Source organism: Triticum dicoccoides, chromosome 5B (assembly GCF_002162155.2).
Source record: "Triticum dicoccoides isolate Atlit2015 ecotype Zavitan chromosome 5B, WEW_v2.0, whole genome shotgun sequence".
NCBI classification, from domain to species: Eukaryota; Viridiplantae; Streptophyta; class Magnoliopsida; order Poales; family Poaceae; genus Triticum; species Triticum dicoccoides.
Window position 1 is genome coordinate 53,956,679 of NC_041389.1, and position 12,441 is coordinate 53,969,119.

At 50.3% G+C, this 12,441-nt stretch overlaps 2 protein-coding genes across 2 annotated transcripts in view; both read left to right on the forward strand.

Annotated features, from left to right (window-relative positions):
- The first annotated feature begins 212 nt into the window (after positions 1–212).
- LOC119305154 lies at positions 213–1,808 on the forward strand. Its single transcript, XM_037581757.1, has one exon. It carries the CDS (start codon positions 213–215, stop codon positions 1,740–1,742), a length of 1,530 nt encoding a protein of 509 aa, XP_037437654.1. The 3' UTR covers positions 1,743–1,808.
- Positions 1,809–9,825: 8,017 nt separating this feature from the next.
- The window catches only part of LOC119305155 (60S ribosomal protein L35-3-like), a 4,010-nt gene continuing 1,394 nt past the window's right edge, over positions 9,826–12,441 (forward strand). The window contains exons 1-3 of the mRNA XM_037581758.1: positions 9,826–9,941; positions 10,009–10,111; positions 10,224–10,345. Of these exons, the coding sequence (XP_037437655.1) occupies positions 9,938–9,941; positions 10,009–10,111; positions 10,224–10,345 (229 nt within the window). The 5' untranslated portion in view covers positions 9,826–9,937. The remainder of the gene's footprint in view (positions 9,942–10,008; positions 10,112–10,223; positions 10,346–12,441) is intronic.

Here is a 12,441-nt window from a genome sequence, read left to right on the forward strand (position 1 = left end):
AAAAGGGCTGGGGTTGCTGGACCCTTGACCCGCTTTGACTAGGTCCATCGGCACAAGACGGTTACGTGAGTGACGTGACCTGACGGGAAGCCGTGCTCCGCTCTCTCCCCTGCCATCACCGCGGGGCCGCGGCCGGCTACGCTTTTATAGCCCCCTCCGGATCCTTCCCCATCCCCATTCCAGTTCGTTCCTTCCTTGGCACTCAGCCAGCCATGGCTCTCCGTCTTCACCACCGACCCCTCCTCCTCCTCCTCCTCCTCCTCCTCGTGCTATCCACCGCCTCCGCCACGCACTCGCCGGAGAGCGCCACCGCCTCCGCCTCCGCCCGCGCCCACCACCACCACCACCGCTCGCCGTTCGGCACGGCCACCGCCCACTTCCACCCTGTCCCTAGCGCCGCGCCCTCCATGCACCAAAACCACCTCCACGCCGACACCCAGTCCCTGCTCGCCACCGGCGACGTCGACCCCGTCCTCGCCGACGCGCAGGCCACGGACGCGGCGGAGGCCCGTCCCACTCCGCTCGTGCCGCCCCAGGCCGAAGCGGCATCACCGCCTCCCACGCTCGTCCTCCCGGTGCCGGATCTCGCGGAGGCGACGCCGACGACGCCCGCTGCAGCAACGACAACGACGACCAGCACGCTTCTCCCGCTCCCTGCCACGGTGGCGACGACCACGAGCCCGCCTCCGCCTCCCGCCGTGTCCGACGCCGAGCAGGGGCTGCAGCAGCTCTCCAGGGTGCTCACCTCGCTGGGGTACAACGAGATGGCGTCGGAGGCGCCGCTCCTCGCCCACGCGCCGCCGCTCGCGAGGTGGCCCGGGGCCATCACCGTCTTCGCGGCCCCCGACGCCTTCCTCCAGGCCGCCTGCCCCATGTGCTCGCGCCGCCACCTCCTCGAGCAGCACATCGCCATGGGCTACTACCCCTACTCCGAGCTCGCCGCCGCAGCCACCATGAAGATCCCCTCCGCCTCCGTCGGCTTCTGCATCAAGGTCGCCACCGAGCGGGGCCCCTTCGGCATCCACTACGCCAGGATCTACGCCGACGGCGTCGAGGTGTCCCACCCAGAGCTCTACAACGACGGCCGCTACGTCGTCCACGGCCTCCACGGCTTCCTGCGCCCGCTCACGCACTCCTGCTTCGACGGCCCGCACCACCATCACCTCACCGGCCGCTCCGCCGCAGCCTCCGCGGCCACCGCTGCCTCCGTGGTGCGCATCATGATCCGCGACGCCATGGCGCGACTCCGCGACGGGGGCTACGGCTTCATGGCGCTGGCCATGCGCGTCAAGTTCGCCGAGCTCGAGAAGTTCGCCAACCTGACGCTCTTCGCGCTCGACGACCCGGCCATCTTCGTCGGCGGAGGCCACGACTACGTCTCGGCGGTGCGCTTCCACATCGTCCCCAACCACCGCCTCACGCGCGCAGACCTCCACCGCCTCCGCCCCGGCACGGTCCTCCCCACTCTGGCCGGCGAGGGCCAGAGCCTCGTCGTCACCCACTACGCCACCGGCTCCGCCTCCTCCAACGACGACGTCCGCGTCAACTACATACCCATCAAGGAGCCCGACGTGGTGGTCAACTCGCGCATCGCCGTCCACGGCGTCTACGTGCCGTTCCCCCGCCTCCACCTCGCCGACCTCGCCGTCGCGTCCGCCACCGACCAGACGAACGGCACCTGCGGCGTTGGGGGGCCCTTCGGCGACTGCGCCTCCTCAGCGATCACCTCTCCCGGCGAGTGATGCGATGCGTACGTCTCGTCTCGATCGTTTTGCTCTGTTATGTTTCTAGCCATGGAGAATTTACTGCTAGTATAGTAGTGCGTAGTGGAGTAGTTGTTCGGATTTGGGCAGTCGTTTAGTTCAATAGAGGTTCAGATAAGAGATGAGTGCTTCTGATTGCATTTTGTGGCACCGAATGATTGTTGCCTACTTGTCCAGTACGAGTTGAATCAATTTTGGTGCGAATTTGATTCATCTTCTCGTTGCTCTGTTCCAGACTGTTTGCTGAACTTCTGTTCTTGCTTGTGCTAATTTTGTTACTGCATGCATCAGTTACAGTTTATATGGCTCAATTCACTTCGAATTTTTACTCTGAATCATCCTATGCATGCATACATAGAAGGAATGTTGTTCAGTTGTTAGGATTCTGATTGAAAAGCGTGCGTGTTTGTTGATCAGGCACAGGACCCGATGCCACAAACTTGCTGCAATGATCGTTTCGTTCTTCTTCTGTTATGATGTGCAGTACTAAGTCGAGTTTGCAGATGACCTTGTGATGGTTGATCTGCAGGATCTTTGTCTACTTCAGTTTGTTTGTTCTGGTCATGCTAAATTGCTAACTGAATGTCTTTGGCAGTCCCCTTTCGGTTATGGCTCGTGAACTTACGGTGTTCATCTTGTTTCTGATCTGTTAAGGTGTGCATGATAGAGATCGACTGCATATTCTATTTTTGCACCGTGGATCATGTAGGACGAATGTCATTCAGATACAGGATCAGCCTTTACTGAAACTCTTTGATATTCCCGCCTTTTCGGTTCTGACTGATGAACTCACCTCGGTTAAATTCCAGCTTATGACAGAAATGTTGGTAGCTGGGCTAAGCTTCAGGATTTTATCAGTAGTTATGATTGATCAACTACAGAACCTGACTAAAGTTACCTTGAACTGTGTCTCATCAAACGGGTTTCGGAGAGTTGGTTGCTGGGCTAAGTTAGTTTCTGTTGGTTGCTAGGCAATTTCCTAGTTGTGTCTGATCAAGCAGTTTTTAGAGTTGTGCAAAGGCAACTTAATGTTGCGGGTTGTGTAGAATTATGCACTGATAAATTTGTCATCCTGCATGGTCTTTATTTATCCTGTTACCTCGCTCCCTTAAATGCATTTGTTTTTGGAGACAAGGCAGTGAAAGGAGGTGCAGAAAAACATGTTTCAGATTACATGCATGTTAAGTACACAAACCCTGCTTCGCATTTTGGTTAGAAACATGTTTTCAACTGCAAATTCTGCTGTATATGCCTGTTCCTGCGCCATTAATTTCTGAATCACGGATATACCTGTTTTACATGCATGTTGCACATTAACTTCTGTATCACATAGTACATATTTTGTTTACAACCGCTAATTCTGCTGTATATACCCTTCCCGGGGTTATTAACTTCTGAATCACAGACATATCTTACGCCAAATATGAGTGGTGTTGTATTCAAGTTTCTGAATTTTTCTGAGTGGTGTTGGATTCTTTGTGTACCGGTCATCATTTTGTGTACGCGATCGATCAACTTCTTGTTGTGTTTGTGCCCTTCTTTTCGGTTTTGGTGGACTTGTGAGATTACCTCACTAATTTGATTCCGTTGTATGCCAGAAATGTCAGTTGTTCATCGATGCTTCAGTGTTTCAGCAGTGGTTCGTCTAGTTTCTGTCAAGTTAGTAGGTGCTACTACCTCCGTCCCAAAATAAGTGTCTTAACTTTTACCAAATTTGGTACAAAGTTGTACTACTAAGTTTGAGACACTTATTTTGAGACGGAGGGAGTACATCTATACCAAAATATAAGTTTCTGTGTTTCAGCAGTGGTTCGTCTAGTTTCTGTCAAGTTGCTAAACTACCCTACAAAAACGTCTTATATTTTGATATGGAGGGAGTAGTTTGCATCCCAGAGTTGTGTCTGATTAAGAAGTTTTCCGGTGTTGGGTTGCTTGGCTAAGTTAGTTTCTATTGGTTGTTGGGCTAAGAGGTATCAGCATGCTAGGTAGTTTCCTAGTACAAAAATGCAAATGCAACTAGGTTCCCGGTTCCAACTTACTTGCTGATCAAGCAGTTTTCTAGAGTTGAGCAAATGCAATATATACAGTTAGTCAACCCGCATTTCTTTTACAGTTCTGCAACATTCTGCACTGATGAACTTGGTCATGATGCATGGTCTTTAGCGTGTTATCTCGCTCGCTTACATGAATGTGTTTTCTGAGATTAGGAAAACAAAGAGCAGAAGAAAATGTTTGGACTACATGCATGTTACACAAGCTCTGCTTTGCGTTTTTCTTCTATATCTATATACCCTGTTTGAAACTGCTAATTCTGCTATATACTGCCGGGCCACTATTAATTTGTGAATCACAGATATATCTATGTTCCAAACATAAGTAGTGCTGTATCCAAGCTCTGAATTTCAGGCAACAGAGCACACAAACATGTTGAGCAGCTCCAAGATGTTTAGTTGAGCAGCTCCAAGATGTATAGTTCTGAATTTCAGACTGCAATACTACTCCTGCTATATATCCCAGTTCCCGAATTCAGCCAAGTAACAAATCAAGATGGCAAAACTACAGAACCTGACTAAAGTTACCTTGAATTGTGTCTCATCAAACGGTTTTCGGAGAGTTGGTTGCTGGGCTAAGTTGGTTTCCGTTGGTTGCTAGGCACAAAAACAGTGATGAAGGATTTACCAGATAGCTTATACTATCTCTGAAGGAGAGGTATCCATTAAGTGGCTCTCTGGTTAAATGATGTTCTGGAGTAGCTTTTCTGCACAATTTAACCCGGATCAGAAAAGTATATATACGCACAAAATATTCTTTTTCTCTAATGTTGATCGTGAAGGTCTGTGGGAGTTTTTGTCAAAAGAGACCACCTTAGCGAATTCATTGTCAAAAGAGACCACCTCTGAAAATCATTGCACAGCCCCTGGCGGCCACGGGCAGGGGCGGCACCCCCTGCGCTGGCACCTGACGCCAGGGGCGAGGGCGGCACCTCGCTGTGCACTGCTGCTGCTGCTACTAGGAAGTTACAGCGCACTGCCCTGCTACTTCTCGGAATCTGCTTTTTTTTAGCCAACTGCATCTTTTATTAAACGTTCAAACCATAGTTTTAAATAGCGCGCTAAGCATCTTAGCGCCGGACCTCTTCCAAATGCTATAGCGTGCTATAGCGCGCTATTTAAAATGTTTGTTCATTTATTTGGACCAAAGTCTCTTAGCGCAAGACCTTTTATAAACGCTATAGCGTGCTATAGCGGAGCTATAGCGGGCTATTTGAAACAGTGGTTCAAACACATAGGGATACAGATGATATCGGGCAAGCAAGTAAGCCACACGTGGCTGGCGCCCAGGGCTAAGGTAAGCATCTACCTTTGCTAAGGCAAGGGCCTCCCCATTATGTTTTCTAGTTTCATGAATAAACTTTACATCCTGAAAAAAACTCCTTTGGTACTTTATATCTTGCAAGATAGCAAAATACCGGCATGGAACTTCAGCTTCTATATTGGTCACCACTTCCAAGCAGTCTGAAGCAGCACATACAGACTGAACTTGTAGATCCATAGCGAGCAAAAGGGCCTCACCACATGCTTGTGCTTCAAGAACTTTAGGATCCAGGAGGCCCTCATATATAATGGCGGATGCACCGAGAAAAGTCCCCTTTTATCTCTACAAATCACCGCTGAAGCTGCACCGTCACCGATCTTTGAGAAACCACCATCAACATTCATCTTGACATCATGGCTACAGGCGGAAGCCACAATCTTGGCTGAGCCTGCTCATTTGTACCCCCTGTATTGATATGCAGGTCCTTGGAGTTGACATGCAAGTCCCTGGATTTTGCATGCAGGTCCTTTGGTTGTGTCTGCTTCTCGGGAATCAGCTCGAGATCGATCATGCTTCGATGATGGCGCACATCACCTGTCGTGATCGAAGTCTTGGATAATCTCCAGGCGAAGACTATGACTTTTGAAGGGACCACAGCTCCCCGTAGCCTAGCCCGTGACCTGCGATCTGTCTCTCCATTGGAGTGACCTTCGTTATGTTCCAGCCAATCTGTTCGTTGCTGCTTGGTAGAGGATAACGGCTTGTACGCAGATCGCACTGTAAAAATGCCCTTCCGTTCATAATGCCATGACCAAAAATCCTCTTGGACCCTAGAGCTTAGAGGAATTTTTAAAATTGCTTCCTTGTCCATCGAATAGAAGTGCTCCTCGAGAGCAGCCCCGTCCCATGTCAAGGTAATCCGATTGATGATCTCTGAAACCTTTTGTAGAGGATTTGAAGATTTTGGGCACACTGGTCGAAGCTTGAAGTCTCGTGGAATCCAATTGTCAAACAAGATGTTTGTGTCCTCGCCAGAACCAATCCGCTTTACTAGCCCCAATTTAAGCGTGTCCCTCCCTTCAACTATTGAACGCCAAACCTGTGACGGATTCTTTCCCGCCTCAGCTTCAAGAATCGAGGACGTGGGGTAGTAGACCGCCTTCAGTATTCTGGCACTGAGAGAGTTGGGTTCCTGAAGAAGACGCCAAGCTGCTGTGCAGTCGTCCGGCGCCTCAAGATCCATCACGGACTGGATCCAACAGTCCGCTCCTCGTATGTGGGCCTACCATCATGATGGACTCGAACTATAATGGGCTGGCCGACGGCCCAATTTACCACAGGCATGCGTTTCGGCCTCCAGAGCAAAAACACCTGGATCGTGAAAACGGAAGATCAGAAATGCAAATCATTGAGAGGGCTTGCTTTAGGTCCGGTTATACTGTCCTAAATTTCAAACGTTCAAGCTCATGCTTGGATCAATTGTTAGATTAGTCCAACAATATGGTAGCTAGGTGACATAAGACTAATACTACTAGATTTGTATTTAAGGTCACTTGGTAATTCTTTTGACTTTGTATTTTATTTAGTTACTGATTTTTTTAATTCTTTTAGTTACTGATTTTTGTTGGATTTCACTCCACCCGCAGTTGGGAACTACTAATTCGTTGGGTCTACAATAATTTTGGAAAGGCTCCAACGAGCTAATTTTCAATATTTTTGTTTGTAGTTTTCCTGTTATTCTAAACACGTGTTATTCTTTCTAGTTCTGCCTGCTCAAGGTATTCATCATTCCAGTAGAATGATAATAGACTCATGTATAGGGAACTAGATTACCTTAGCTACCTATCTAATCTATTGTAGAAATTCCAGGATCCGCTATTGGACATGGAAAATAGAAATACTTTTTCTTGGTTAAAGGAACAGACGATTTGATCGATTTCCGTATCGATTATGAAAACCCATGGGAAGCAACTGGACGAATTGTCCGTGATTGGACATGGAAAATAGTCCGATGCCTCTCTTTTAAGAGGTGTGAAGCTAGAATATTTTTCCATTATCTAAAAAACACGAAAGGAAGAAAGGAATAACTATGATATTTTTTACTTAAAAGAAACTTTCTATGATTTTTATAACATTAAATATCATTTGCTATTTTAAAATGTACATTTATTTCAGAAAAAATTTGGATTTTTTGAAGAAAATATTTCTATATTTTTTATAATGTCCAGCGGACCTCCCTGAACTATTATGAAAGTTCAATTTACCTCGCACATGGCTGACGTCGCGTCAAGTTAGGGGTGGGCGTTCGGTTACACCCAACCGTTCGGTTCGGTGCTTCGGTCGCTGGGAATCTTCGGTTCTAGGAAATCAAGCACCGATCGGTCAATGGTAATTAGGCTAACCGAGTCTTCGGTCCACCGTTAGAATCGGTTCGGTGTCGGTTGGGACCGAACACACCCAAGAAAGCCCATGGGCTGGGGCGCTGCAGCGCTGCCCAATGGGCTGGTCGGCGGGAAAAGGTTCTTTTGCAGGCCTGGCAAACAGCACTTGAGCGATAGAGACAGGTTCAGGCTTGGAAAGAACAAGCAACCAACAGCGTGTTTCTTCAGAGTAGTTTTCTGTGCATTGGACCCTGCTGTTGCATCGTTTGACCCCATGGTCTCCTCTGTCGTTGAAGACATCTAGAATACAAGGCAAATGTCAATTACCAACGATTCAGAGAGGAAAACTAATCAAAGCACATGTAACCATTGAACTGAACAGTATGCTAATCAAATCACCATTGAACTGAACATGTACTGTAAGACAATAAGTTTTGGGGAACCAGCACAACCCTCTAGAGGTGGCTTATCTCATTATATATAATGGTTGTGTTACAATACGTACATAAGTACAGAAGCTATACATGTCTAACACCCTCCCTCAATCTTAGCCACTTTCTAAAGAACTGAGAAGGGTAAGATTGCGCCTACAAGCCTCAAACTGTGGCAGCGGTAAAGGCTTAGTGAAGATGTCTGCAAGTTGATCCTTAGATGAGATAAACTTGATCTGGAGTTGCTTCTGCGATACACGTTCCCGTACAAAGTGATAGTCAACTTCAATGTGTTTCATTCGGGCATGAAATACTGGATTTGCAGAAAGGTATGTAGCACCGATGTTATCACACCAAAGAATAGGAGGCTGTGGTTGAGACAAACCCAACTCCTGAAGCAAAGACTGCACCCAAATAATCTCTGCAGTAGCATTAGCCACAGCCTTGTACTCAGCTTCAGTACTGCTACGTGACACAGTAGACTGTTTCCGAGCACTCCAGGCGATCAAATTAGAGCCAAAGAATACTGCATAACCCCCCGTGGATCGCCTGTCATCTGGGCTACCAGCCCAATCTGCATCAGAGAAGGCCGAAAGGACCTGAGAGGAAGTCGGCCGAATATGCATACCAAATGTCAGGGTGAACTGAACATAACGAAGAATGCGTTTAACAGCAGCCCAATGAGTATCTCTGGGAGCCTGAAGATACTGACAAACCCTGTTAACAGCATAAGAGATATCTGGTCTCGTGATCGTCAAGTACTGAAGTCCACCAACAATGCTCCTGTAGTCTAACATGTACACTGTACACATGTTGGGTGAGGAATTCTGCAGTTGGGTTGCCGTGCTTGCAGCAGCCAGCCGCCGTTGTTCTTCCGCAGTTCCACTACCAATTTCCGTCGGACGGCACCGTCACCTATGGCTAGGATTCAGAGCTGCGGACGGGGATGGGGAAACTGATGCAATCTCTATTATATATAGGGATTTCGGCAGGGAACAGATCGAGCAGGACTTGCGGTCTTCGGAGAGGAAGGTATCATCCACGCCGCGACTTTTGGAGACGGGATTTGGGAGGCGGCAAGGACGCATCCCTTCCGCGCTTCGTTGATTTTGGAGGAGGCACAGGCGGGGGGCGGCGACCAGTTTCATCGCGTTGAGGGGCTTCGGGTGCTCGGTTAGTTCGGTGGACAGAGGGCCACGACCGAAATCACCGAACAAAGTTCGGTTTTCCACCAACGCTAACCGAGCATGGTACCGAGAATTTCGGTGTCGGTCAGTTCGGCTTCGGTGCAGGTTAATACGGTTCGGTTGATCGGTTCTCGGTTTATATGCCCACCCCGTCATATAAGCCAGTTGACGTGACGCCACGTCAGCAAAACCGCTTTGAAAACCTCATAGGGAGGTGAATCGACCGGTTTCAATAGTTTGAGGGGCATAAGCATCCGGTTCTCTAGTTTAGGGAGGAAATACTGACTCTCACAGAAGTTGAGGGTGGTAATATGGACTTTGTCCCTTTTTTTTTTGAGAACTTGGACTTTGTCCTAGGCTGGTCTCCAGCAGCTCCACACGGTAGGATTTCACTTTCAGCCCAGCTGGCCCATTTAGCCCACACTGCGCCTCAGGGCATGTACAATGGTTGATAAGGTAGTCTTATCTTAAGTCTTGCATGTAATTTAGATATGACAAAAAAAAGAGTCTACAATGGGTCATCTCTTAGCCTTATCTTCAATAACTAGTCATTCCTAAAAATGTGGTGAGACATATTGTGCTAAGAGATCATCTCTTGTCTTTTCTTAAATAAGAGAAGACAAGCCTTTTCTTATGAGTTCTCTCTCCTCCACATCATCATTTATCCTACGTGGCACTCTTAAGATAGCACCATTGTACATGCCCTCATATAAGCCTCCCCGCCGCCGGCAGTCAGTAAAAAAGTTGCCCTCGCGCACGTTGTCTAAAAAAAAAAGTTGCCTTGGCGCACAGCCTCCACCCCGCTCCGCCGCCGCCGCCACCTCCGCTTTGCCCCTGACGCTGCAACCGCTACCGTCGCCATGGGTAAGCATCATTGCGTCCGTCCTTACTAGTTTCTTGTGGATCTGACGCCTCCGTTGTTGTGCGGCAGACCCGGTCAGGTCGGCGGAACTTAGGGCGCAGCTTAAGGAATTGAAGGCGGAGCTGAAGGAACTTAGGGCAGCCAAGGTCACCAACGGTGTCCCCTCCGAGATGTGAGCGCGCCCTCTCTCTTGTTCGTTCGCTTGCCCGTATGTCTATCTTGGGGAATTGAATTGAATTGATTCTAACTAACCGAGCGAAATTGAATCTATCTGGGTTGTTCAGCCGCGCTTTTGTCGCGGAGGTGGCGAAGAAGAAAAGGGCGGCGCTGCGGGAGGCGTACAGCAACCGCGAACCACTCATCCTCCGTCTCAACTCCCGGCAAGACCCGTGCGCATCACCACCAGGTGCTGTCATGCTCCCAGCCCCATGTTGATATACCATCACCAATGCTACTCACTGCGGTCTATGTCAGTATCTGGTGACTGTTTTATTTGGGAACCCATCATAAGATAGATATTCTTGATTATCTGTGACTGGAGGGGTAGCTCTTCTTTTGAAGGGTCTTGTTTCTGACGATAGGACTGACTGTTACCTTAGCGGATTAGTGATTCTTGCATGCTACTGTCTCCTGCATGACAACAGGAACAGTTGGTAGTGATAGAGGAGGAAAATTAAAGTGACATGTATGGAAACTCTATTTAGTAAATATATCGTTGATCAAAACATTCATCCTTGTCAAATTAAAACATTTACAGTTTATAATGAAGAGTATATACACTTTTGCTCTCTTCTCTGCAAAACGCCTAGAAAAGGCAGCGCGTGGGTGTTAGGTGGAGCTGGAGCGCTTGCTTCTCTCTACGGCTTGTTAAGTATTGGTGGTTTCTGCTTAAACATTTTGGATGTGGTAGCAATTCTGCTTGCTGGTGTAATTGTTAATTCAAAGTTCACTCCTTATGCGCTTTTATGAAATTGTGCGTTTTCTAGCACTTTTCATGTAAACGGACTGCTATTACCCCTAACATAAACATAGGTTGAAATAGTGGGATCTTTTGAAGACTGTTGTTCCAGATGATACTAGTGACTGCACTAGTCTTATTAGTTTCTTGATAGCAGATGTTATGTCAAAGTTACCTTAGTAGTTTAGTGTTTAAAAAGCTGCGCCTAAGGTCTTTCGTCTAAGCGATTGCGTTTAAGTGCCTGGATGCTTAAGCACTCGAAAAGGTGTTTTTTTCATGCTTTTTGCTGCTTTAGTGTGTCATTTGCACATCACCGGTCCGTGTTCCCAATACTTAGAGCATCTCCACTAGGCCCCCCAAAAGCCCCCCAGGACCACTTTTTTTGCGCCGGTGGTAAAATCTCGCCCCAGCCATGCACCCAACACCACCATTTTCGCCGGATTTGAGGAAAGTTTCGGCCGGTGCTCCCATGAGAAACCCAACGCGCTGGGGGCGAGCTGGGGGCGCCAACGCTACCTTTTCACGTGCAAACCCCTCTCTCTCCTCTCTTTCCACCTACCCCACCCCGTCGCCCACCTTCCACCGCTGCCTCCTACTCCTCCTCTGCCCCGGCCTCCCCCGCACGCCATGGCGGCCCCGCCTCGCCTCCGCGTCCGGCCCCGCTCTCTCCCGCCTCTCCAAGCCCCCTGCATCTCCAAGCCTCCGCCCGCGTTCTCTAGCTCCGCCTCCCCCGCGGATCAGCCGGCAGTGGCGGCGGGCGCCGCTGCAGCCGAGAAGGGCGAGGCCCGGGGCGCCGCTGCAGCCTGGACCTCCTCCTCTGCCCCGGTCTCCCGTCGCAGTCGGCCGCACAACCAGGCCGCGCAGGTGCATAGCTCGCGCCGTCCCGAGTGCTACCATGCGCGCGCTGTCGCACATCGGCATGACTCGCCTCGGCTGCCTCTTCTCCGTCGAGGTGGCGGCGGCGCAGGGCCTCCCGTCGTCCATGGACGGGCTACGCCTACTGCAGCGGCGGGGGCGCCGGCAAGCCGCCGGCGAAGTTCGAGCCCCGCCCGTTCCTGCTGTCCGTGGTCGCCGTGGACACGTCGGAGCTGGACCTTGGCCAGAGCACGGTGGACTTGAGCGCCCTCGTGAAGGAGTCCACGGAGAAGAGCCAGCAAGGGGAGTGCGTCCGGCAGTGGCAGATGGCGTTCCTGCTCGCCGGCAAGGCCAAGGGTGGGGAGCTCGTCGTCACGCTCGCTTTCCAGATCATGGAGGACGGCGGCGGCGGGCTCTACAGCCAGCCGGCCAACAAGACTGCTGCCCCTCCTTGTCCCTCGCCTTGGCCGCCAGCTTGAGCTCCCGCAGCGCGGCGGAGAGCCTGGACCTCTTGCTCCTCTTCTTCTTCCTGGCGTCGCTCCGGCACAATGACGGCGGCCTGGACCTCCTCCTCTGCCCCGGGGCCTCCTCGACATCGTCACCGGCCCGGCCGCTTCCTCGCTGCGCGCCACGCGTCCTCCTCGTCGAGGTGCAGAGATGCTTGGGGGTGGAGACGGCTGGAAAAATCC

Excerpts from the sequence above, each read along its gene's own strand:
- LOC119305154 (XM_037581757.1), top strand. The coding sequence starts at position 213 with ATGGCTCTCCGTCTTCACCACCGACCCCTCCTCCTCCTCCTCCTCCTC.